The sequence below is a fragment of the Pristiophorus japonicus genome, chromosome 16 (genome assembly GCF_044704955.1).
Source record: "Pristiophorus japonicus isolate sPriJap1 chromosome 16, sPriJap1.hap1, whole genome shotgun sequence".
Taxonomy (NCBI): Eukaryota; Metazoa; Chordata; class Chondrichthyes; family Pristiophoridae; genus Pristiophorus; species Pristiophorus japonicus.
In genome coordinates, this window is record NC_091992.1 from 80404158 (window position 1) to 80431597 (window position 27440).

At 46.0% G+C, this 27440-nt stretch overlaps 1 protein-coding gene across 2 annotated transcripts in view; it reads left to right on the top strand.

The window, feature by feature from the left end:
• spata20 (spermatogenesis associated 20) overlaps positions 1–27440 on the top strand; it is a 478863-nt gene that overhangs the window by 77829 nt on the left and 373594 nt on the right. For both annotated transcript variants that reach the window (XM_070857501.1, XM_070857500.1), the window contains exon 10: positions 6442–6654. In XM_070857501.1, coding sequence (XP_070713602.1) covers positions 6442–6654 — 213 coding nt within the window. The remainder of the gene's footprint in view (positions 1–6441; positions 6655–27440) is intronic.

Sequence of the window (27440 nt, forward strand, 5' to 3'; positions counted from 1 at the left end):
TGGAGGCACAGCAACACAAGACACAACACGCATGTTTAACAAGCAGGCAGAATTATTTTAGCACTGTTTTAATGCAGCTAAATATTCAATTAATTGTTGCAAAAACCCATAGACTATTCAATTAGGATAAATCGGTCGCCTGTGATGTAATCCTGCTATGATGTGAAGTTAATTTTACTTTTCTAATCTGTTCACTGACGGCCTGCTAATGAAACATCAGACCAAAACAAATTATTTGTCAGGCAAGGTGATCAAGGCTCACATCTTGCCTTTGTTGCGCTTGATAACGATTGTATGTCATCGGTTGAATCGTCAGATTGAGGAGGCCGCTGAATTAATCAGGCAACAAAAAAAAACTGCGGATGTTGGAAATCTAAAATACAAACAGCAAATGCTGGAAACGCTCAGTCGGTCTGGCAGCATCTGTGGAGAGAGAAACAGAGTTAGCCTTTCAGGTCGATGACCTTTCACCAGAGATGGAAGAAGTTAGAGATGTAACTGTTTTTAAGCAAGTACAGAGGCAGGGGAGGAAGAGGGGAGGAAAGAACTCCCTCCAAAGATATATTGGCCTTGGATAGAATGCAGTGCAGATTTACTAGAATGATAGCTGGACTCCAAGGGTTAAATTACGAGAAGAGTTACAAAAACTAGGGTTGTATTCCCTGGAATGAAGAAGATTAAGGGCTGATTTGATTGAAGTTTTCAAGATATCAAGGGGAACTGATAGGCTAATTAGAGAGAAATTATTTCTGCTGGTTAGGGAATCTAGGAGTAGGGGCATAGTCTAAAAGTTAGAACCAAGAGTGAAGTTAGGAAACCCTTCTACACACAAAAGGGCTAGAAGTTTGGAACTCTCTTCCGCAAGTGGCAGTTGATGCTAGGTCAATTGTTAATTTTGAATTTGAGAGCGATAGATTTCTATTAATCAAGGTATTAAGGGATATGAGGCAAAGGCGGGTATATGGAATTAGGTCACAGATCAGCCATTGAATGGCAGAAATGGCCTACTCCTGCTCCTAAGAATGAAAGGAAAGGTCTGTGATGGAGTGGAGGATTTGGTTACCATCCCATGGAGGGGTCAGCACAACTTCTGATAAACCAGTTCTAACTGCACGGTGATTTTGACTTTGCAGTGATGTCAGGTTGCCCAAATTACTTTTATTTGACTGTTATGTGAACACCTTGAGGATTATTCTGCTATTTCACATAAAAAGATAGGAAAGACTTATATTTATTTAGAACCTTTTATGACCTCAGAACTTTGCAGGTTCTGGGTTCAAGTCCCACTCCAGGGACTTGAGCACAAAATCCAGGCTGACACTCCAGTGCAGTGCTGAGGGAGTGCTGCACTGTCGGAGATGCCGTCTTTCAAATGATCCGTTAAACCGAGGCCCCGTCTGCTCTCTCAGGTGGCCGTAAAAGATCCCACGGCACTATTTTGAAGAAGAGCAGGGGAGTTCTCCCCGGTGTCTTGGCCAGTATTTATCCCTCAATCAACATCACTAAAAACAGATGATCTGGTCATTATCACATTGCTGTTTGTGGGAGCTTGCTGTGCTCATATTGGCTGCTGCGTTTCCTACATTACAACAGTGACTACACTCCAAAAAGTACTTCATTGGCTGTAAAGCGCTTTGAGACATCTGGTGGTCACAAAAGGCGATATATAAATACAAATCTTTCTTTTCAATGAAGTACTTTTTGAAGTGTAGTTACTGTTGGAATACAGCAGCCAATTTGCACACAGCAAGGTCCCACAAATCACATTGAAATGATTTTTGAATGGTGTTAATTAAGAGGAATTTTGGGCAAGACACTGGAAAAGTGCCACAGTACTTTGAACAAGCAGACAGGACATCGGTTTAACATCTTAATTTAAAGAATGGCTTCTCATGACAGTTCCGCACTCCTTCAGTATTGCCCTGGAGTCTCTGGTTGGATGATGAGCTCAAGTCCCAGAGTGAGCATTGAACCAACAACCTTCTGACTCGGAGGCAAGCATTCTACCAACTGAGACAAGGTGACACGCACTGCTACAGGTGGAAGCATTTACATCAGTGCAACACTTTCATTGTGGAGAGGCAGCAGTCTTGGCTGAATTTTCCAAGGCCAAACTTCAAAGAGCCAAATAATCCAAAGTTATTGAATTATTGATGTGAAATTCTCTCTTATTTCGAGGCCTTTTTTGTCAGCTACATTAGCTCAATGTAACTGAGCCCCAAAATACCACAAGCTACCCAGGCAGAAGATGCTGTTTATTGTGTTTGGAGCAATTAAAAAATACAGTGAGTTGGGGCAGTGGCCGATCTCATTTGGAACATGTGTTCTGTGATAGCTCACGATGATGAGATCAAAGTCTCGTGGTGCATGTGATGATTGATGATCATACTGAGAGAGGCCACACAGGTTGCTGATGTGCAGAAATTGAAATATCACACAGGAGCAGTAGGCAAGCTCTTTCAAGATTGAAGTATGTTGCTGCCGTAGAGTTATTTTTCATTCAGTCTTGGGATGAAGGCATTGCCAGCAAGGCCAGCATATATTGGCTATTCCTAGTTGCCCTTCCACCACTTTAAACATCCACTCCTTCCACAGTTCATCTGGTCATTATCACATTGCTATTTGTGGGATCTTGCTGTATGCAAATTGGCTGCACATTTCTTACATAACAACAGTGACTATACTTCAAAGTACTTAATTGGCTGTAAAATGCTTTGGGATTATCCTGAGATCGTGCAGGCGTAAATGCAAGTTCTTTCTTTCTTGAGGAGGTGGTGGTGATCTGCCTTTTTGAACCGCTGTAGTCTGTGTGGTGAAAATGCTCCCACAATGCTGTTAGGTAGGGTGTTCCAGGATTTTGACACCGTGATGATGGAGGTTAGAATGGTGTGTGACTTCGAGAAGAACTTGGAGGTGATGGTGTTCCCATTTGCCTACTGCACTTGCCCTAGGTGGCAGAGGTCGCGGGTTTGGGAGTTGCTGTTGGAGAAGCCTTGGCGAATTGTTGCAGTGCATCCTGTGGATAGTACACTCTGCAGCCGCGGTGTGCCGGTGGTGGCTGGAGTTGGTGTTTAAGGGTCTGAGTTCTGACGAAGGGTCACAGACCTGAAACATTAACTCTGTTTCTCTCCACAGATGCTGCTTGACCTGCTGAGATTTCCAGCATTTTCTGTTTTTATTATTGATGTATAAGGTGGTGGACGGCATGCCGATCAAGCGGACTGCTTGACGTAGGGGTAGCTTAACCATGCAGTTGGATTGTACTGTATTTGACCTGGAAGTGATTGGTGCTGATAATGAGTTCCCAAAATGGAAAAGGATTCCATTCCACAGAATTGACCTTCTTCACCTTGCTGAGCATTAAGTAATGTATCGTAAAACATTCCTGGAGGATTTTGCAGACTGGCATGTTCTATTTTTGATAATGCGATGAACCACTTGCATTTCTGTGTTGTGCATTTATTAATTCTAAATTGGTGCTTGAATCTTGTTGATTCTGAGCCGGATTGAGTTAGATTCACGAGGAAAGCCCGTTCGAGAACCTGCACTTTCTATTATTTTCTACACCTGCGTGGTACATTGAAGATTACTGTGCAGCCGTGCGCACGCAATATAGAGGGAACATTGAACCTGGGGGTGTACGAACATAAGTCTTTGAAGATGGCAGGGCAAGTTGAGAAGGATGTTAAAAGAGATTTACTAGAATAGCATCAGTGATGAAAGTCTTCAGTTACATGAAGAGACTGGAGAAATGTGGGTTTTTCTCCTTGGCGAGAGAAGGTTAAGGGGGAGATTTGATAGAGGTATTCAAAATCATGAAGGGCTGGATTTTCAGCTGATTGCGACCCATTTAGCACCTTGACGGGACGCAAAAATGATTTTTTTTGGGGGTGTGAAACGAGGCGCACAAGATTTTGCGCCTGAGCGGAACTTTCGCCAATGGTTTCACAGTGATGCTAAAACTTACTGTCCCGCCGCTATGTTGACCGTTGGGATGACGTAAATCGACGTGCATCGCTGCGCTAGCGCCCTAGGCGGAACTTCGCCCGATTTAGCATCCACCCGAGAAACCGCCCAGAAAAAACAGACGGACCCAGGAGGCACCAGGCAGTAACGCTGCCATCTTGAAAACGGAGGAGAAAGTCACGGTTGTGAGCGATTTAAAAGGATTGGGAGAGCGCTGCGTTACTGCGTACTTTTGATTGTGAAGTTTGTGAGTTTCTAGTGTGTAGGACATTGGCCCAACCCTAGTTCAGAGGCACTGCATGACATTGCCCCAACCTATCCCAGGGAATGTGCAGTATCCGAATGGGGGTCAGCGCCCCCAGTGGCAGCTGCCCAACCTGTGATGCCGATGATGCCTGCCACTCTGTCCTCAGTGTCAGTGAGAGGCGGACCGCCGCCTGTCCGCACCTGCTCGCGGCGATTGTGCGACTTCTTTGCCTGAAAAGATGAAAATGGGAAAGCTTACAAGAGGGTCCATCTGCACTTGTGGCACAGATAGCCACCAAAGCACTTATACCATACTGTCTGAATGTAATACAGTCCTCTGTTTAATGGCCTTGGAAGTTGCACATGTTTCGAGCAATCGAAGTGGGGAGCCATCTTATGAGATCTCAGAAAGCAATCTTAATAATGTGTAAAGATCATTCATAGCAAATAGGGTGCCGAACTAAGCCTACCTATGTGTCATGCATTTTAGGAGGCAATCCACAGAGTGGTGAGCGGCACCAACAGCATGAGAACAAATAGTGTCAGATTTATAATTGAAGTAATGAAGGAGTAGATGAATTAAAATTGTACTCATTCCGATGACCCTCGTCAGATCATTAAACGTCTTTCGGCACTGTGTGCCAGTCTTGACCACAATGTCTGCGGCAGAGATCTCCTCAGCGATTTCCCTCCAAATCCTTTTAAATATGGAGGGCAGTGGTCTGATCCACCCCGACGATACAATTCCATTAAAGCTTCATTAGTCTCGTGGCTGAATCGCCTGGCACGCTATCTGGAATCGTCGGCCTCCATGATCAAAATCCAAATGTAAAATGGCTGATTCAGTCCTGGTTGTCTGCGCATGCGCTTGGCCGTGCCCTGCATTAGCGTTTACGACTGGAGACCAGACCAGACTAGAATCGCGGGAAGATTTTTTTCAGCGCGGGAAGATTTTTTTCAGCGCCGGAACATTTGGCTCCGGCGCACAGAGTCTGTTGTGCAACATCAGAGTTAATGCTAACTCTCCTCGTGAACTTTCATTTGCTGAAAGTTCCTCGCTCTGGCGTTAAAGTTAACTCGGTGCTAAATATTTAGCTCCGCCGCGAATTGCGCCCGGAAACGGGCGAAAAATGCAAAAAGCTGAAAATTCAGCCCCGTGGGTTTCTTGGAGAAAATAAGGAGAAACAGGTTGCAGTGGCAGAAGGGTCGGTAACCCGAGGACACAGATTTAAGGTAATTGCCAAAAGAGCAGAGGCGACATGAGGGTGGTGTAAGCAGATTCATTAGTACCGTTGAAAAGAGAATTGGATAAATGCTTTAAAGGGTAAAATTTGTTGGGCTGCGGGGAAAAAGCAGATGAGTTAGACTAATTGGATAGCTCTTTTGTTTGTAGAGCCGACGCAGGCATGATTGGCCAAATGGCCTCCTTCCGTGCTGTATCATTTTATGAATTTAAAAAAATTTATGGATCGTTCTGCTGTTTTAAAAAAAAAAATGGATGTGTTTTTAAGATTCAACAACCAACCTGTGAAAGGCAACTAGCTTATTGTCTAGGGACTGTCCCGTTAACATTTGATGGAATGCTCGAGTCTTGAGATGTTTTGTTTCGCGACAGGATGAATATTTTAATTCCTGTCCCTGACGTGAGGGATGTGATTGCCAGGCAAATATTTCTACCCCTCAATGTAACTCCCATTGCTGTGATCGATAAACTCTGCCAGTGACTCATTGAAACCCTTATCCGTGATTTTGTTGCATCCAAATTTGACTATTCCAATGCTCTCCAGGCCGGCCTCCCGCCTTGCACTCTCCTTATACTTGAGCTCATCCAAAACTCTGCTACCCATATCCTAATTCTCACCAAGTCCTGTTTACCTGTCACCTCTGTGCTTGGGTCTGGAGGTGACAAAGGGAGGGATGAGGGTTTTGGCAGCAACTGGGCTATGGTGGGGTGGAGGCGGGCAATGTTAGAGATGGAGGTAGGTGGTCTGTGTGGTGGGAACGACACGGAGTTGAATAGGATGGCAAGGTTGCAAACAATGTGGTTCGGCCTGAGACAGAGACTGCCTTTGGTCCTCCCAATGTTTAACTAAAGCGTATATTGCAGCTCACTCACAAATTGGGTTGAAGGGAAATGTGTGAAATTGCAGAGATGATAGAATTCGTTACATTGTTGATGAAACCATTTCATGTTCCCTGCCTCTGTGACTAACTCTTTCTGCCCTACAGTCTGGGGGCTTCTACAGTGCCGAGGATGCAGATTCACACCCGACAGCCAAGTCCATTGAAAAAAGAGAGGGAGCTTTCTGTGTGTGGACAGAGCAGGAAATCCGAGAGCTTCTCCCAGATCCAATCTCTGATGCCACGCAAAACGTGACCATGGCGGATGTCTTTGCCCATCATTATGACGTGAAAGAGGGTGGGAATGTCGACCCAGCACAGGTACGTGATGAGAAAATGAAATGCTAGAGATCTGAAATAAAAAGAGAACGTGCTGGAGATATGCAGCTCACTGAGCACCCGAAGGCGAACGACAGGGTAATGTTTTGCATGAGATCGCTGATCAGAATTGACAGTCAGGTTGAAGAAGCTCCTGAATAGAACTGACCAAGTCTCGCGCACCCATCACTTCTGTGCTTGCAGACCTACATTGGCTCCCGGTTAAGCAACGGCTCGATTACAAAATTCTCATCCTTGTTTACAAATCCCTCCGTGGCCTCGCCCCTCCCTATCTCTGTAATCTCCTTTAGCCTCACAACCGCCCCCCCCCCCCCTCCCCCAGAGATATCTGCGCTCCTCAAATTCTGCCCTCTTGAGCATCCCTGATTGTAACCATCGGTGGCCATGCCTTCAGCTGCCTAGGCCCTAAACTCTGGAACTCCCTCTGCTGCTCTACCTCTCTTCCCTCCATTTAAGACGCTGCTTAAAACCTACCTCTTTGACCAAGCTTTTGGTCACCTGCGCTAATTTCTTTTTATGTGGCTTGGTGTCAAATTTATTTGTTTGTCTTATAACGCTCCTGTGAAGCGCTTTGGGATGTTTTACTATGTTACAGGTGCTATATAAATACGTTGTTGTTGTTGTTTACAAGGGGAAATGCCTATGTAAAGTTGTCGCGTTGTAATCGCACCCTCCTGCCAGTTACGGTGCTGTGGCACTCAATATTGTAACAACATTGCCTCTCCCAGCTCCGAAGTCCCTGCTGCAGAGAAAGTCCTCCAAACAACTCCACTTCTCTTCTTCTTCCTCAATTGGCAGATATTTTGTTGTTTAACTATAAATAATATAAAATCAAAGTAGTTTATAAATATATGGACAGAATATATGATTTCAGAATGGCAACTGAATTACGTTTGTGTGCCCTGTTCCAGATATCTCCCATCTTCTAACCCTGCTTCATCTGAAGACTACACTGGGTCTTGTTCCCCATGTGTGAAGCCATGGGAGATCGCCCAGTATGTGTATGTGTAAATGGATATATAGGTGTTTCCATTATTAGTGGACCTAAGAATACTTAATGCATAAAAGGTTAACAATTCAATGACAAATATAACCACAGAGAAAACTGTAGACAATCCTAGGCCACACTCTTCAAGTGCCATTAAACTCTCTTATTGTCTAAAGCCAACCATGCAAATCTTTCCTCGTGTGTTATGAATTGTGTCCATTCAGACGCTGAGCTTAGCTCAGCTAGCTGGGGCTGGTTGATAATGGTACTACATGTTTGTAAGGTTGCCCATGTTTGGGCGTGTCTGACAATTTGAACTTGATCCGAACAATGGAACTGCAAGATTGTAACTCGGTGTACCCGCATCTAGAGGGAAAGAAAATATTGTATGGCTAATTTAAAGGGGAAGGGACAAGGGTTTAAAATATGAGGCATCTTGTGTTTCCCACAAATTGGTTAAAAGGGGACTGTGTTTGGTTGATCTGATACCTAATCCTACATGTTATGAAGGAAGTACTCCTCTCTATCCTCCACCAGCCCTACAACCCTCCGACATCGCTGCTGAGCTTCAATTCTGGCCTCATGCGCATCCACGATTTTCATTGCTTCACTATTGGGGGTCGTGCCTTCAGCTTCCTTGGCCCTAAGCTCTGGAATTCCCTTCCTAAAACCTCTCCATCTCTTTCTCCTCATTTAAGATATTCGTTAAAACCTACCTCTTTGACCAAGCTATTGGTCACCTGTCCTTATGTGACTTGGTGTCAAATTTTGTTTGATAATGCCCCTGTGAAGCGCCCTAGGATGTTTTACTATGTTAAAGGTGCTATATAAATGCAAGTTGTTTTTGTTGTTATAGGTCTTGCATATAGTGCCTGCCACACTTTATAAAAAAAAAATGTCCACAGCCCCAAAAAATCTCTCAAACTTGCACTGATTCAAGAAAACACACCTTGTCATTATCTCCTTATCCCAAAGCTCTCCAAAACTGGGGTTTTTCTCACGTCATGCTTGGGTTTGTTGTCGACTAATTGATGGAGATTGAGTGATTGAATTATTAGTCGTCAACTCCATTATTGTTGTATCATGCGACTACCAGGATGGTAGAAGGCGAGCTCGATGGACCTTGGTTTTATTTCGTCCAGCAATTTCTTTGTTTCAATGTTCCTGGCTGGCTCTAATCTCCCACGATCCAATCAACAACACTTTTCTCGCATCCACTTCACTGTTTTTCGCCAGATCTCTCTCAAACTTACCCACCTCGAAGAAAGCCAGAAAAAATAGAAGAATAATTGAATTAGCATTACCGTAAAAGCAACGAGATCTGTTGAAGGATGTGAAGGATAGCGAGTGTATGAGGCGCCTTGCAAAAATAAAGGACTTCCTTTTAACAAAGATCGTGATCTGTTTGTAAGATGCCATTGTGAGTCAGAATTGAAGATGTCGGTGGCAGGCAGCCAAGGTTGCTTTAGATGCTCATTAGCTCTTGCTACATACGTCAATCATGGTAAGTAAAAGCTGACAGCAGAGTGTAGAGTAACGGAGAACAGAAAATAATCAGCCTCACATCAATCCGATCAGAGAAGCTTTTGTAGCCTCCTCATGATCATTAAAAGAAAAAAAGACGAACGAACTTCCCTTTTTAGGGTGACTGCTTTTATTGCCCATCCCTAATTGCCCTTGAGAAGGTCGTGATGAGCCGCCTTCTTGAACCTTTGCAGTCATTGTGGTGAAGATACTCCGATGGTGCTGTTAGGGAGGGAGTTCCAGGATTTTGATCCAGTGACGATGAAGGAACGGCAATATGTTTCCAAGTCAGGATGGTGTGTAAATTGGAAGGGGACTTGAGGTGATGACGTTCCCATGCGCCTGCTGCCCTTGTCCTTCTAGGTGGTGGAGATTGCGGGTTTGGGAGGTGCTGCTGAAGAAGCCTTGGCGAGTTGCTGCAGTGTATCATGTAGATGGTACACATTGCAGCCATGGTGCACCGGTGGTGCAGGGAGTGAGTGTTTATGGTGGTGGATGGGGTGCCAATCAAGCAGGCTGCTTTATCCTGGATGGTGTCAAGCTTCTTGAGTGTTGTTGGAGCTGCACTCCTCCAGGCAAGTGGAGTGAATTCCATCCACTCCTGACTTGTGCCTTGTAGATGGTAGAAAGGCTTTGGGGAGTCGGGAGGTGAGCCACTCACTGCAGAATACCCAGTCTCTGACATGGTCTTGTAGCCACAGTATTTATGTGACTGGTCCAGTTAAGTTTCTGATGGTGACCCCCAGGATGTTGATAGTATAATGTGGATAAATGTGAGGTTATCCATTTTGGGGGCAAAAACATGAAGGCAGAATATTATCTGAATGGCGGCAGATTAGGAAAAGGGGAGGTACAACGAGACCTGGGTGTCATGGTTCATCAGTCACTGAAAGTGGGCATGCAGGTATAGCAGGTGGTAAAGAAGGCAAATGGTATGTTAGCCTTCATAGTTAGGGGATTTGAGTATAGGAGCAGGGCGATCTTACTGCAGTTGTACAGGGCCTTAGTGAGGCCTCACCTGGAATATTGTATTCAGTTTTGGTCTCTTAATCTGAGGAAGGACGTTCTTGCTATTGAGCGAGTGCAGCGAAGGTTCATCAGACTGATTCCAGGGATGGCTGGATCGACATATGAGGAGAGACTGGATCAACTGGTCCTTTATTCACTGGAGTTTAGAAGGATGAGAGGGGATCTCATAGAAACGAATAAGATTCCGACGGGACTGGACAAGTTAGATGCGGGTAGAATGCTCCCGATGTTGGGGAAGTCCAGAACCAGGGGACATAGTCTTAGGATAAAGGGTAGGCCATTCAGGACGGAGATGAGGAGAAACGTCTTCACTCAGAGAGTTGTTAACCTATGGAATTCCCTGCCGCAGAGAGTTGTTGATGCCAGTTCATTGGATATATTCAAGAGGGAGTTAGATATGGCCCTTATGGCTAAGGGGATCAAGGGGTATGGAGAGAAAGCAGGAAAGGGGTACTGAGGGAATGATCAGCCATGATCTTATTGAATGGTGTTGCAGGTTTGAATGGCCGAATGGCCTACTCCTGCACTATTTTCTATGTTTCTATGGATTCGGCAATGGTAATACCCTTGAATGTGAAGGTGGTTAGACTCTCGCTTGTTGGAGATAGTCATTGCCTGGCACTTGTGTGGTGCGAATGTTACTTGCCAATTATCAGCCCAAACCTAAATGCCATTTAGGACTTTCTGCACTTGGACCAGACTGCTTCATTATCTGAGAAGTTGCGAATGGAACTGAACACTGTGCAATCATCAGCGAACATCTCCATTTCTGATCTTATGTTGGAGGGAAGGTCATTGATGAAGCATCTGAAGATGGTTGTGCCTAGGTCACTGCCCCGAGGAACTCCTGCAGCAATGTCCCGGGACTGTGATGATTGACCTCCAACAATCACAACCATCTTCCTTTGTGCTAGGTGTGATTCTAACCAGTCAAGAGTTTTCCCTGTATTTCCCATTGACTTCAATTTTTCAAGGGTTCTCTGATGCCACACTCGGTCAAATGCTGCCTTCATGTCAAGAGCAGTCACTCTCACCTCACCTCTGGGATTCAGCTCTTGTGTCCATGTTTGGACCAAGGCTGCAATGAGGTCTGGAGCCGAGTGTTCCTGGCGGAATCCAAACTGAGCATCGGTGAGCAGGTTATTGATGAGTAAGTGCCCCTTGATAGCACTGTCGATGACACCTTCCATCACTTTGCTGATGATTGAGAGTAGTCTAATGGGGAGGTAATTGGCCAGATTTGTCCTGCTTTTTGTGGACAGGATATACCTGGGTAGTTTTCCACATTATCGTGTAGATGCCAGTGTTGTAGCTGTACTGGAACAGCTTGGCTAGAGGCGCGGCTAGTTCTGGAGCACAAGTCTTCAGCACGACAGCCAGGATATTGTCGGGGCCCATTGCCTTTGTTGTTTCCAATACACACAGCCGTTTATTGATATCACGTGGAGTGAATCGAATTGGCTGAAGACTGGCTTCGGTGATGGTGGGGTTTTTGGAAGGAGGCCGATAAGGATCATCCACTCTGCATCTCTGGCTGAAGATGGTTGCAAACGCATCAGCCTTGTCTTTTGGGAGCTGGGCTCCACCATCATTGAGGATGGGTGTATTCATGGCGCCTTCTCTTCCTCCCGTTAGTTGTTTAATTGTCCACCACCATTCATGACTGGATGTGGCAGGACTGCAGAGCTTTGATCTGATCCATTGTTTGAGGGATTGCTTTGCTCTGTTTATAGCATGCTGCTTCCGCTGTTTAGCATGCATTATTCCTGTGTTGCCGCTTCTCTAGGTCGGCTGTTGATGGCCCACAGCACCTCGTGGATGTCCAGTTTTGAGCTGCTAGATCTGTTCTGAATCTGTCGCATTTAGCACAGTGCTAGTGCCAGACAACACGATGGAGGGTGTCCTCAGTGTGAAGATGAGATCTGTAGTTTATCACTGAGCAATACAAGCTCTTGGCTGGTTGATCACCAAAGCTAGTCCTCCCAGCTGAGCAGCTGAAGCAAACCCAGCCAGTTCCAGAATAGAACGGAAACTTATTTTCCATTTGGGCCCATTTTCTGATGAGGTGCTCTCCATGCAGCTAGACTCTGATGTACCTGAAGGAAGTTGTTTTCCAACCAAAGGAGTTGATAGGGTAGATAGAGAGAAACTATTTCCTCTGGTGGGAGAGTCCAGAATAAGAGGGCATAACCTTAAAATTAGAGCCAGGCCATTCAGGGGTGATGTCAGGAAGCACTTCTTCACACAAAGGGTCGTGGAAATATGAAAAACTCTCCTGCTCCTCCTCCTCCTCCTCCTCCTCCGCCCACCCCCCCCCCAAAAAAAAACACTTTTGAGGCTAGGTCGATTGGCAAATGTCAAAACTAAGATTGATAGGTTTTTGTTAGGCAAGGGGATTAAGGATTACGGAACCAAGGTGGTAAGAATACAGATCAGCCATGATCAAATTGAATGGGCTTGAGGGGCTGAACGGCCGACTCCTGCTCCTGTGTTTCAACCAAAAGACTAAAACAACGCTTATAAAAAGTTTAGTTGTCATGGACCTACCAACACCATTGCATCTAAGTGATTTTGGTAAAGAGGCCTAGATGAAGAGATTAACTCCCTAGTGCTTAACACGAACAAGGTTGGAGAGGGTAGGGTAGAAGAGATAGCACCCAAACATGTGATCTCCAGAAGTAGCAATGAAGTGATAGCAAACTTGGGTTTCAGCTACCTATAGATTATAAAACAAAATAAAGATTTAAGGAGGTATGCAGTTCCAGGGCTAGACTTTCCCGAGAGCCCCTCAACGCCCGATTGCCCACCCAGAAAAACCGCTAACGTTTGGTAAGTAACACTGGCAGAAATTTTCAGTTTTAAGTTAAAACGAATTAAAACTAATCGCCCGTTGAGAAAATGGGTCTTGCACCTTTATTCTCGGTGGTTAAAGGAAACTAAGTAAAACGGGCGTTTAAAAAAAAAAAATTTAGTCCAAGGCTGCGGCTGGGCCGAGGGCTGGGGGAAAACTTTAAAAAAAATTTCACAAAAAAAGTTAATTCCCAAGACACTTTTACACATAATCGGCATTTAAAAATGTAAAAAAATAAAGTACCTTTTAACTTGCCTTTCTTTGCAGAGTCCTCACCTACCGCCCTGTTTACCTTTCACAGGGCGGTTCCCTCGGCGATCTGGACGGGCTTCCGTTGAGGCCAAACGTACGCTCTGGCCGTTGCATGTCGTCGGTGATTTGGTCCCGGCAGGTGTTTTCAGATTTGGGCGATACCATTAAAAAACTAAGGGGAAAACTTTTGCCGGGCAGAAAAACAACTGTACTTCCGAGAAAATTGCCGAGAATGAAAGGAAAGTTTAGCCTCCAGAGTTTGTTAGGGGAAAGTAAGAGATGTATGAGTAATCCCGAGGTGAATGTGATTTTGTAAAATTACACATTCAATTTCCACACAGTGAGGATGCTGGGAGGAGAAACTATGTTGGACAGCCCGACCCCGTTTTGTAGAAAGCAGCATGGAACTGAGACATATGAGAGACCCATTACCACATTTGCCAGTTAACTAGAGAGCTGTGAAGGCTGGGTCATTGAATATATTTAAGGCGGAGATGGACAGATTTTTGAGCGATAAGGGAATAAAGGGTTCTGGGGAGCGAGCAGGGAAGTGGAGTTAAGTCCATGATCAGATCAGCCATGATCTTATTGAATGGCGGAGCGGGCTTGAGGGGCCGGGTGGCCTATTCCTGCTCCTATTTCTTATGTTCTTTTGTTAACTGAGTCAGTGGCTGGTTGAAGGGAGGTAGGATCAGGTCAATTAGCACTTTGATTTCCTGTGTATCTGGAAAGCATCTTGCCATGAATCAGGCAATGCCAAAGAAACACAGCACTATTTCTTGTAGAAGTTCTTCTCTCTCTGCGTTCGTGTTTAACCCACTCCATTTCAGGACAGAAATGCATCATCATATGTTTAGCCTTGGTGTGGGGGTGGTGGAAGCATTCAGGTAAAATTACTCAGGAGTCAGTTTTCCCAGTATCCTGGCTAAACTTGCCACCTCAATACCACCAAAAACGGTTAACTGGTCATTCGTTTGTGGGATCTTGCTGTGTACAAGATGGCTGCCACATTTGCCTACATAATAGTCATTGCATTCAATATAATTCACTGTAAAGTGCTTTGAGATGTTTGGGAGGTATAATGAGTTGCTGTTGCTGCATAAATACAAGCATTTATTTCCTTTGGAATGGTGACATGTTAATCTAGGGGTTAAGTCAAGGCAGGAGAGCTCGGACACGTGTCATGCTCCTCCTGTGCTATGTGGGAACTCGGGACGCTTCCAGTGTCCCTGACGACGACATGTGCGGGAAGTGTATCCTGCTGCAGCTCCTGACAGACCGCATTGTGGCATTGGAGCTGCGGGTGGATTCACTCTGGAGCATCCGCGATGCTGAGGATGCTGTGAATAGCACGTTTAGTGAGTTGGTCATACCGCAGGTAAAGGTTACACAGACAGATAGAGAATGGATGACTAACAGGAAGAGCAGTGGAAGGAAGGAAGTGCAGAGGTCCCCTGCGGTCACCGTTTTTGGTACTGTTGGGGGAGGGCAGCAGCAGGCAAGTTCATGGCACCGTGGGTGGCTCGACTGCACAGGAGGGCAGGAAAAAGAGTGGGTGAGCTATAGTGATAGGGAATTCTATTGTAAGGGGAATAGATAGACGTTTCTGCGGCCACAATCGAGACTCCAGGATGGTACGTTGCCTCCCTGATGCAAGGGTCAAGGATGTCTCGAAGCAGCTGCAGGACATTTTAGAGGAGGAGGGTGAACAGCCAGTTGTCGTGGTGCATATAGGTACCAACGATATAGGTAAAATACGGGATGAGGTCCTACAAGCTGAATTTAGGGAGCTAGGAGTTAAATTAAAAAGTAGGACCTCAAAGGTAGTAATCTCAGGATTGCTACCAGTGCCACGTGCTAGTCAGAGTAGGAATTGCAGGATAGCTCAGATGATTACGTGGCTTGAAGAGTGGTGCAGAAGGGAGGGATTCAAATTCCTGAGACATTGGAACCGGTTCTGGGGGAGGTGGGATCAGTACAAACCGGACGGTCCCCCAATGTCCTAGGGGGAGTGTTTGCTAGTGCTGTTGGGGAGGGGTTAAACTAACATGGCAGGGGGATGGGAACCTATGCAGGGAAACAGAGGGAAGTAGAATGGGGGCAGAAGCAAAAGATAGAAAGAAGAAAAGTAAAAGTGGAGGGCAGAGAAACCCAAGGCAAAAATCAAAAAGGGCCACATTACACCAAAATTCTAAAGGGGCAAAGTGTGTTTAAAAAGACAAGCCTGAAGGCTCTGTGCCTCAATGCGAGGAGTATTCGTAATAAGGTGGACGAATTAACTGCGCAGGCAGCATTTAACGAATATGATATAATTAGCATCACGGAGACATGTCTCCAGGGTGACCAAGGCTGAGGAACTCAACATCCAGGGGTATTCAACATTCAGGAAGGATAGACATAAAGGAAAAGGAGGTGGGGTAGAGTTGCTGGTTAAAGAGGAAATTAACGCAATAGTAAGGAAGGACATTAGCTTGAATGATGTGGAATCTGTATGGGTGGAGCTGCGGAATACCAAAGGGCAGAAAACGCTAGTGGGAGTTGTGTACAGACCATCAAACAGTAGTAGTGAGGTTGGGGACAAAATCAAACAAGAAATTAGGGATGCGTGCAATAAAGGTACAGCAGTTATCATGGGTGACTTTAATCTACATAGAGATTGAGCTAACTAAACTGGTAGCAATACGGTGGAGGAGGATTTCCTGGAGTGTATTAGGAATGGTTTTCTAGACCAACATGTTGAGGAACCAACTAGAGGGCTGGCCATCCTAGACTGGGTGATGTGTAATGAGAAAGGACTAATTAGCAATCTTGTTGTGCGAGGCCCCTTGGGGAAGAGTGACCATAATATGGTAGAATTCTTTATTAAGGTGGAAAGTGACACAGTTAATTCAGAGACTAGGGTCCTGAACTTAAGGAAAGGTAACTTCGATGGCATGAGACATAAATTGGCTAGAATAGACTGGCGAATGATACTTAAAGGGTTGATGGTGGATAGGCAATGGCAACCATTTAAAGATCACAATGATGAACTTCAACAATTGTACATCTCTGTCTGGAGTAAAAAATAAAACGGGGAAGGTGTCTCAACCGTGGCTAACAAAGGAAATTAGGGATAGTGTTAAATCCAAGGAAGAGGCATATAAATTGGCCAGAAAAAGCAGCAAACCTGAGGACTGGGAGAAATTTAGAATTCAGCAGAGGAGGGCAAAGGGTTTAATTAAGAGGGGGAAAATAGAGTATGAGAGGAAGCTTGCTGGGAACATAAAAACTGACCACAAAAGCTTCTATAGAAATGTGAAGAGAAAAAGAATAGTGAAGACAAACGTAGGTCCCTTGTAGTCAGATTCAGGTGAATTTATAATGGGGAACAAAGAAATGGCAGACCAGTTGAAGAAATACTTTGGTTCTGTCTTCACGAAGGAAGACACAAATAACCTTCCGGAAATACTAGGGGGCTGAGGGTCGAGTGAGAAGGAGGAACTGAAGGATATCCTTATTCGGCGGGAAATTGTGTTAGGGAAATTGATGGGATTGAAGACTGATAAATCCCCGGGGCCTGATCGTCTGCATCCCAGAGTACTGAAGGAAGTGACCCTAGAAATAGTGGATGCATTGGTGATCATTTTCCAACAGTCTACGACTCTGGATCAGTTCCTATGGGCTAGAGGGTAGCTGATGTAACACCACTTTTTAAAAAAGGAGGCAAAGAGAAAATGGGTAATTATAGACCGGTTAGCCTGACATCAGAATTGGGGAAAATGTTGGAATCAATTATTAAAGATGAAATAGCAACGTATTTGGAAAGCAGTGACAGGATGGATTTATGAAAGGGAAATCATGCTTGACAAATCTTCTGGAATTTTTTGTGGATGTAACTAGTAGAGTGGACAAGGGAGAACCAGTGGACGTGGTGTATTTAGACTTTCACAAGTCTTTTGATAAGGTCCCACACAAGGGATTGGTGTGCAAAATTAAAGCACATGGTATTGGGGGTAATGTGCTGATGTGGATACAGAACTGGTTGGCAGACGGGAAGCAGAGAGTCGGGATAAACGGGTCCTTTTCAGAATGGCAGGCAGTGACTAGTGGGGTGCCGCAGGGCTCAGTGCTGGGACCCCAACTATTTACAATTTACACTAATGATTTAGATGAAGGAATTGAGTGTAATATCTCCAAGTTTGCAGATGACACTAAACTGGGTGGCAGTGTGAGCTGTGAGGAGAACGCTAAGAGGCTGCAGGGTGACTTGGACAGGTTAGGTGAGTGGGCAAATGCATGGCAGATGCAGTATAATGTGGATAAATGTGAGGTTATCCACTTTGGCAAAAACACAAAGGCAGCATATTATCTGACTGGCAGCAGATTAGGAAAAGGGGAGGTGCAACGAAACCTGGGTGTCATGGTACATCAGTCATTGAAGTTGGCATGCAGATACAGCAGGCGGTGAAGAAGACAAATGGTGTGTTGGCCCTCATAGCTAGGGGATTTGAGTCTAGGAGCAGGGAGGTCTTAGTGCAGTTGTACAGGGCCTTGGTGAGGCCTCACCCGGAATATTGTGTTCAGTTTTGGTCTCCTAATCTGAGGAAGGACGTTCTTGCTATTGAGGGAGTGCAGCGAAGGTTCACCAGACTGATTCCCGGGATGGCAGGACTGACATATGAGGAGAGACTGAATCGACTGGGCCTGTATTCACTGGAGTTTAGAAGGATGAGAGGGGATCTCATAGATACATATAAAATTCTGATGGGACTGGACAGGTTAGATGCAGGAAGAATATTCCCGATGTTGGGGAAGTCCAGAACTAGGGGACACAGTCTAAGGATAAGGCGTAAGCCATTTAGAACTGAGATGAGGAGAAACTTCTTCACTCAGAGAGTTGTTAACCTGTGGAATTCCCTACCACAGAGAGTTGTTGATGCCAGTTTATTGGATATATTCAAGAGGGAGCTAGATATGGCCCTTACGGCTAAAGGGATCAAGAGGTATGGAGAGAAAGCAGGAAAGAGGTACTGAGGGAATGATCAGCCATGATCTTATTGAATGGTGGCGCAGGCTCGAAGGGCCGAATGGCCTACTCCTGCACCTATTTTCTATATTTCTATGTGACAATCGAATTTATTTCCTAATATTTACAGGCTGTTATACATCACATTGATAAAACGCATCTGTGTATCTTTTCAGATTTTTTTTAAGCGTTTTATTGACTTGACATTGACTGTCACCATAGATTGGGAAATTGGAGGCATGGAGGCAGTTTTGCTTTCAATTGAAACCTAGTTTGGGTGTAATTACCAGACCAAGGGTTTGGAAATTGTAAGTTAACAAAGTATAATCCCAGGGACCAATTTTCTTTATGTCCAAGCCACTTTACAGGCGTCTCTACCATCTCTGTAATTAAGTATTCGTGATGTTTCTATAAAGGAGTTAGATGTTTCTATAAAGGAGTTAGATGAAGTCCTTACTACTAGGGGAATCAAGGGGTATGGTGAGAAAGCAGGAATGGGGTACTGAAGTTGCATGTTCAACCATGAACTCATTGAATGGCGGTGCAGGCTAGAAGGGCCGAATGGCCTACTCCTGCACCTATTTTCTATGTTTCTATGTTTCTATGTGGCAGTGTTTGATTGACAATGCAATCAGAAAGATTGCAGGAAGCTCCAAGATATGATCAGTTGTCCATATTTTGCATTGCCATGAAGTGGTTTCACTCTGGTTTTGCCTCGATTTCAAAATTCTCCTCCTTGTTTACAAATGCCTTCATGGCCTCGCCCCTCCCTATCTCTGTAATCTCCTTCAGCCCCACAACCCCCCGAGATGTCTGCGCTCCTCAAATTCTGCCCTCTTGAATACCCCTGATTATAATCGCTCAACCATTGGTGGCCGTGCCTTCAGCTGCCTGGGCCCTAAGCTTTTGAACTCCCTCCCTAAACCTCTCCACCTCTCTACCTCTCATTTCTCCTTTAAGACACTTTTTAAAAACTACTTCTTTGACCAAACTTTTGGTGATCTGCCCTAATTTCTTCTTTTGTGGCTCGGTGTCATATTTATTTGTTTTGTCCGATAACACTCCTGTGAAGCGCCTTGGGTCGTTTTACTATGTTAAAGGCGTTATATAAATAAATGTTGCTGTAGTGTCAATGCAAACAGCGTTATGTAACTTGGGTATAAAATTGGCTTCATACTTGGGCGAGTGTTGTGAGGCGAGCTGGAGGAACTAAAAAGAAAGAAAGACACATTTATATAGCGTCTTTCACGACCACCGGACATCACAAAGCACTTTACAGCCAGTGAAGTACTTTTGGAGTGGAGTCAGTGTTATAATGTAGGAAACGTGGCAGCCAAACTGCACACAGCCAGTTCCCACAAACAGAAATATGATAATGACGAGATAATTTATTTTTGTTAGGTTGATTGAGGATAAATATTGGCCAGGGCACCGGGGAGAACTCTTCTGCTCTTCTTCGAAATAGGGCCTTGTGATCTTTTATGTCTACCTGAGAGCACAGACGGGACCTCGGTTTAACGTCTCATTTGAAAGATGGCACCTCCGACAGTACAGCACTCCCTCAGTACTACACTGGAGTGTTGACCTAGATTTTTGTGTTTCAGTCTCTGGAGTGGCACTTGAACTCACAACCTACTGACTCAGAGGCGAGAGTGCTACCCACTGAGCCACGGCTAACACTAGTCCCGTACCTCTTGGGCTTTTAAACAGCTGCAGTACTTTCTTCAGGGAAACTTCTTAAGTTTGACACTGGACTGGATTTACACCCTGTGCGGTGGAATAACAAGGGATATGAGCCTACCCACACCAAGTTCTCTGAATCTGCTTCACACTCGTCAGGTTGGGTCTTGGCCCCAGTTTTGCACCACATGTTAAAAGTCAGTATGAAGCTGGAATCACTTAATACCGATCATAAACTAGCTGTTGAGGCATAACTCTGGAATTCCCTCACTACACCTCTCCATCTCTTCACTTCTCCTTTAAGATCCCCCTTTAAACCTACCTCTTTGCCCGAGCTTTGGTCCTCTGTCTTAATGTCTCCTTATGTGTCTTGGTGTCAATTTTTGTCTGATTACCCTGCAGTGATGTTTCACTATGTTAAAGGTGCAATTTTTAATTCATTCACACAATGTGAGCATTGTTGGCAAGGCCGGTATTTATTGCCCATCCCTAATTGCCCTTGAGAAGGTGGTGGTGAACCGCTGCATGCCATTGGTAAAGATACTCCCACAGTTTTGTTAGGCAGAGTTCCAGGATGTTGACCCAGCGATGATGAAGGAATGGTGATTCTAAGTCAGGGTGGTGTGTGACTTGGAGGGGAACTTGGAGGTGGTGGTGTTCCCATGCGCCTGCTGCCCTCATCCTTCTAGGTGGTGTAGGTCGCGGGTTTGGGAGGTGCTGCCGAAGAAGCCTTCGCGAGTTGCTGCACTGAATCTTGTAGATAGTACACACTGCAGCCACGGTGCGCCATTGGTGGAGGGAGTGGATGTTTAAGGTGGTGGATGAGGTGCCAATCAAGTGAACTGCTTTGTCCTGGATGGTGTCGAGCTTCTTGAATGTTGTTGGAGTTGCATCCAGGCAAGTGGAGAGTATTCCATCACACTCCTGACTTGTGCCTTGTAGGTGATGGAAAGGCTTTGAAGACTCAGGAAGTGAGTCGCTTGCCACAGAATACCCAGCCTCTGACCTGCTCTTGTAGCCACAGTATTTATGTGTCTGGTCCAGTTAAGTTTCTGGTCAGTTTCTGGACCTCCAGGGGGTTGATGGTGGGAGATTTGATGATGCTGGTTAGACTCTCGCTTGTTGGAGATGGTCATTGCCTGACACTTGTGTTGCGTGAATGTTAATGGCTATTTATCAGCCCAAGCCTGGATATTGTCCAGGTCTTGCTGCATGCGGGCACGAAGTGCTTCATTATTTGAGGAGATGCGAGTGGAACTGAAGACTGTGCAATAAGTGAACATCCCCACTTCTGACCTTATATTGGAGGGAAGGTCATTGATGAAGCAGCTGTAGATGGTTGGGCCTAGGGCACTGTCATGAGGAACTCCTGCAGCGATGTTCTGGGGCTGAGATGTTTGACCTCCAACAACCACAACCATCTTCCTTTGTGCTAGGTTTCACTCCAGCCAGTGGAGAGTTTTGCCCTGATCCCCATTGACTTCAATGTTTCTGGGGCTCCTTGGTGCCAAACTTGGTCATAAGCTGCCTTGATGTCAAGGTAAATCACTCTTACCTCACCTCTGCAATTCAGCTCTTTAGTCCATTTTGGGACCAAGGTTATAACGAGGTCTGGCGCCGAGTGGTCCTGGTGGTACCCAAGCTGAGTATCAGTCAGCAGGTTATTGATGCGTAAGTGCCACTTGATAGCATTGTCAATGACACCTTCCATCATTTTGCTGATGATTGAGAGTGGACTGATGGGGCGGTAATTGTCTGGATTTAATTTGTCCTGCTTTTTGTGGACAGGACAAACTCGGACAATTTCCCATATTGTCGGGTAGATGCCAGTGTTACAGCTGACTGGAACAGCTTGGCTGGAGGCGCGGCTAGTTCTGGAGCACAAGTCTTCAGCGCTGCAGCTGGTATGTTGTTGGGGCCCATGGCCTTTGCTGTATCCAGTGCGCTCAGCTGTACTTGATATCACGTGGAGTAAATTGAATTGGTTGTAGACTGGCATCTGTGATGGTGGAGACCTCAGGAGTTGGCCGAGATGGATCATCCACTCAGCACTTCTGGCTGAAGATGCTTGCGAACGCTTCAGCTTTGTCTTTTGCACGCACATGCTGGGCTCCGCCATCATTGAGGATGGGGATGTTTATGGAGCCTCCTCCTCCCGTCAGTTGTTCACTTGTTCATCACCATTCATGACTGGATGTGGCAGGACTGCAGAGATTTAATCTGATCCATTGTTTGTGGGATCATTTAGTTCTGACTATAACATGCTCCATCCGCTGTTTAGTACTCCTGTGTTGCAGCTTCCCCAGGTTGGCACATCATTTTTAGGTACGCCTGGTGTTGCTTCTGTCATGCCTTTCTGCGCTCTTCAATGAACCAGGGTTGGTCGTTTGGTTTTGGTATGCTGGGCCATGTGGTTACTGTTGTGTATGGAGAAAGAGTCAGACTGAACACTGAGCTCAAAGTAAAGTGTGACCGTAGTCTTTTATTGCAGGTCTCCAGAGTGCCTCTCCAACTTGTGAGGCCTCCATAAATACCTGTGCTCCCAAGGCATTATGGGATCCCTTGGGACTCCAGGGGATGAGCCTTCTGGTGGCTGTACAGAGTAAATACAAGTTTACATATATAACAGCACTCTTTCTCTTCCCCCACCCCCCCACCCAAAAGTCAATAGTGTAATTATTTATAATGCAAGTCGATCTGGGCCCTTCTTGCCCTGGTTGATCGTCTCGGTGTAAAAGTTGGTATTCTTGAATCATTTGTTGGGCCCTCGCTGGGCTGCCTGGTGTGTTGAGCCCTGCTGGGCTGCTGTGGATGATGGTTTCTGCTTCGTGGTCAACCGTGGTGCCGGTTGCCACTGGTGTGTATGTTGGGGGATCAAGAAAGGCAGGGTCCAAGATGGGTTGCTCAGGATAGTCCGTGAATCTGAGTTTGATTTGGTCTAAGTGTTTTTGGTGAATGAGTCCATGAACCACCCTGCTCCCCTCTTTGGCCACGACAGTGCCGGGAAGCAACTTGGGACCTTGTCCATAACTGAATATAAATACAGGATCATTGATTTCAATCTCGCATGACACATTTGCGCTATTATGGTATGCACTTTGTTGAAGCCGCCTGCTCTCTACCTGTTCATGTAGATCAGGGTGAACTAACGAGAGCCTTGTCTTAAGTGCTCTTTTCATGAGCAGTTCAGCAGGTGGGATCTCAGTGAGTGAGAGGGGTGTCGTGCGGTAGCTAAGCAGGACTCGGGACAGGCGAGTCTGCAGTGAGCCTTCAGTTACCCTCTTCAAGCCTTGCTTGATGGTTTGCACTGCTGTCTCTGCGTGATCAGTAGACACTGGTTTAAACAGGGCAGATGTGACATGTTTGATCCCATTACGGGTCATGAATTCTTTGAACCCAGCACTGGTAAAACATAGCCCGTTGTCGCTCACTAGGACATCGGGTAAGCCATGAGTGGCAAACATGGCCCGCAGGCTTTCAATAGTGGCAGCGGACGTGTTAACCGACATTATCTCACATTCAATCCACTTGGAATACGCCTCTACAACCACAGGGAACATTTTACCCAAAAACGGGCCTGCATAGAAGACGTGTACTTTAGACCACGGTTTGGAGGGCCAAGACCGTAAACTTAGCGGTGCCTCCCTGGGTATTTTGCTTAACTGCGAGCATGTATTACATCTGTGTGCGCAGGACTCTAAGTCAGCATCGATACCGGGCCACCACACGTGGGATCTGGCTGTCGCTTTCATCATTACAATGCCTGGGTGGATACTCTGGAGGTCATTGATGAAGGTGTCTCTGACCTTCTTGGGGACCACTACTCGATTGCCCCACAGAAGGCAGTCTGCTTGTATCGACATTTCATCTTTGCGCCACTGGAACGACTTTATCTCTTGCTGCAATTCCACTGGGACACTGGACCAGCTCCCGTGAAGCACGCAGCTTTTGACTAGAGATAATAAGGGGTCCTGGCTTGTCCAGGTTTTGATCTGCCGGGCAGTGATGGGTGATTGCTCACTCTCAAATGCTTCCATAACCATGGCTAGATCTGCGGGCTGCGCCATTTCCACTCCCGTGGTGGGCAGTTTTCTGTGCCTGACCTATGGCGGATGGCGTATTTGTATGCGGACAATGTGAGTACCCATCTCTAGATGCGGGCCGATCCGTTGGTATTTATCCCTTTACTCTCGGAAAACACGGATATAAGTGACTTATGGTCAGTTTCCAATTCGAATTTTAGCCCATACAGGTATTGATGCATTTTCTTTACCCCATAGACACACGCTAACGCTTCTTTCTCAATCACGCTGTAGGTTCTCTCAGCCTTAGACAGACTCCTAGATGCATAATCAACTGATTGCAGTTTCCCGAAATCATTAGCTTGTTGCAATACTCGCCCGATGCCATATGACGATGCATCACATGCTAGTACCAAACGCTTGCATGGATCATACAACACAAGCAATTTGTTTGAGCATAACAATTTTCTCGCTTTTTTACAAAGGCATTTTCTTGGCTTTTGCCGCAAATCCATTCGTCCCCTTTTCGTAGTAAGACATACAGTGGTTTTAACAGTGTGCTGAGACCCGGTAAGAAGTTACCAAAGTAGTTCAGGAGTCCCAGAAACGACCGCAGTTCCGTCACCTTCTGTGGCCTCAGTGCGTTCTCGATTGCCTCTGTCTTCACGTTGGTGGGCCTGATGCCATCCGCCGCAATCCTCCTTCCCAAGAACTCCACATCAGGCGCCAGGCAAATGCACTTCGAGCATTTTAACCTGAGCCCCACGCGGTTGAGTTGACTAAGAACCTCCTCCAAGTGCTCGACTGTGTTCCGACCTGTGACCAAGATGTCGTCCTGGAAGACCACGGTGTGGGGGACCGACTTCAGTAAGCTTTCCATGTTTCTCTGAAATATTGCTGCCGCTGATCGGATTCCAAACGGGCATCTGTTATAAACAAAAAGACCTTTGTGCGTGTTGATGCAGGTGAGGGCCTTCGATGATTCCTCCAGTTCCTGCGTCATGTAGACTGAGTCAGATCCAGCTTCGTGAACGTCTTTCCTCCCGCCAGCGTTGCAAAGAACTCGTCGACCTTTGGTAGTTGGTATTGGTCCTGCAGGGAGAAACGATTGATAACTTTGTAATCGCCATAGATTTTGATGGTGCCATCTCTCTTGAGGACTGGGACGATAGGACTGGCCCACTCATTGAACTCGATCGGTGAAATGATGCCCTCTCTTTGCAGCCAGTCTAGCTTGATCTCTACCCTTTCTCTCATCATGTACGGTACTGCTCTCACCTTGTGATGGATGGGTCGCTCCTCTGGAATTAGGTGGATCTGCACTTTTGCTCCTTGGAATTTCCCGATGTCTGGTTCAAACAGCGAAGGAAATTTGTTTAAGACCTGGGCACACGAAGTGTCGTCAGCGGGCGATAGCGCTCGGACGTCGTCCCAGTTCCAGCGTATCTTTCCCAGCCAGCTCCTGCCGAGCAGCGTGGGACCAGCACCCGGTACCACCCAGAGTGGTAGCTTGTGCACCGCTCCATCATAGGAGACCTTTACAGTAACACTGCCGATAACAGGAATCAGTTCTTTTGTGTAAGTTCTTAGTTTCGTGCAAACTGGAGTTAAGACTGGCCTTGAGGCCTTGTTGCACCACAACCTTTCGAAAGTCTTTTTGTCCATGATGGACTGGCTTGCGCCCGTGTCCAGTTCCATTGACACCGGGAGTCCATTTAGTTCAACATTCAGCATTATCGGGGGACAATTTGTGGTGAATGTGTGCACTCTATGTTCCTCTGCCTCCTCGGTCTGAGGCTCTGGTTCATCGTGATCCTCCGTGAATCTGTCCTCCTCTGCAACATGGTGGTTTGCAAGTTTAACAGGATTTGCACACTCGTTGGAGGTGTCCCATTGTTCCACAGCCCTTGCAAACGTATCCTTTGAATCGGCATGAATGGAACCGATGATCACCCCTGCAGAGCCAACAAGGTGTTAATGACCTTGCATTCATCACCCTTGATGGTGGACTCTCAGACCTCTGCGGACGTGCAGCTGCAGGTATGTGTGATCTGCCCTGTATGTTATGATTTGAAAACAACATCACTTTGTTCACAGTACTTGTAGCAGCACTTATGTGCTGAGAGATTTGCTTCGTATTGTCACTGGTGGCAATGAACGCTTGGGTTATCGCTATGGCCTTATTCAAGGTTGGGGTCTCTACAGCCAAAAGTTTGCGAAGTATGGTTTCGTGGCCAATGCCAAGTACGAAAAAGTCTCTGAGCATGTGCTCCAAATGTCCTTCAAATTTGCAATGTCCTGCAAGGCGTCTTAGCTCGACGACATAACTCGCCACTTCCTGGCCTTCAGACCGTTTGTAGGTGTAGAACCGGTACCTCGCCATCAGAACGCTTTCCTTCGGGTTCAAATGCTCTCTGACCAGTGTGCACAAATCGTACGATTTCTCCGTGGGTTTCGCTGGAGTGAGCAGATTCTTCCTGAGGCCATACATTGGTGCCCCACAGACGGTGAGGAGGATCACCCTTCATTTGGCAGTGTACTCTTCCCCATCTAGCTCGTTGGCCACGAAGTATTGGTCGAGTCGCTCCATAAAAGTTTCCCAATCATCTCCCTCCGAGAATTTCTTCAGGATGCCCACTGTTCTCTGCATCTTTGGTTTCGCTATCTGTATCTCGTCGCCAGTTGTTATGTATGGAGAAAGAGTCAGACTGAACACTGTGAGCTCAAAGTAAAGTATGACCTTAGTCTTTTATTGCAGGTCTCCAGAGTGCCTCTCCAACCTCTGAGGCCTCCTTAAATACCTGTGCTCCCAAGGGATTATGGGATTCCTTGGGACTCCAGGGGATGAGCCCTCTGGTGGCTGAACAGAGTAAATACAAGTTTACATATATAACAATTACAAATTGCAGTGGAATTCTGATTAGGGCCCACAGTGTCTTGTAGATGCCCAGTTTTGAGCTGGTGGATCTGTTCTGAATTATTTAGCAACATCGTAGTGCCACACAACACAATGGAGGGTGCCCTCTGTGAACATGGTATTTAGTCTCCACAAGGACTGTGCGGTGGTCACTCCTACCAATACTGTCATGGACAGATGCATCTACGACAGGTAGATTTGTGAAGACAAGGTGAACAAGGTTTTTCCCTCGTGTTGGTTCTCTCACCACATGCCGCAAGGCCCAGTCTGGCAGCTATGTCCTTCAGTGCTACCAAATCACTCGGTGAACTTTGAAGTACTCTACTCAGTGCTTTTTCCAAGTGGTGTTCAGCATGGAAGGAGTACAGATTCATCAGCTGAGGGAGGGTGGTAGGTGGTTATCAGCAGGAGGTTTCTTCACCTGATGCCATAAGACTTCATGGGGTCAGGAGTACATTTTGAGGACTCCCGTGGCTACTGTATACCACTCTGTCGCCATC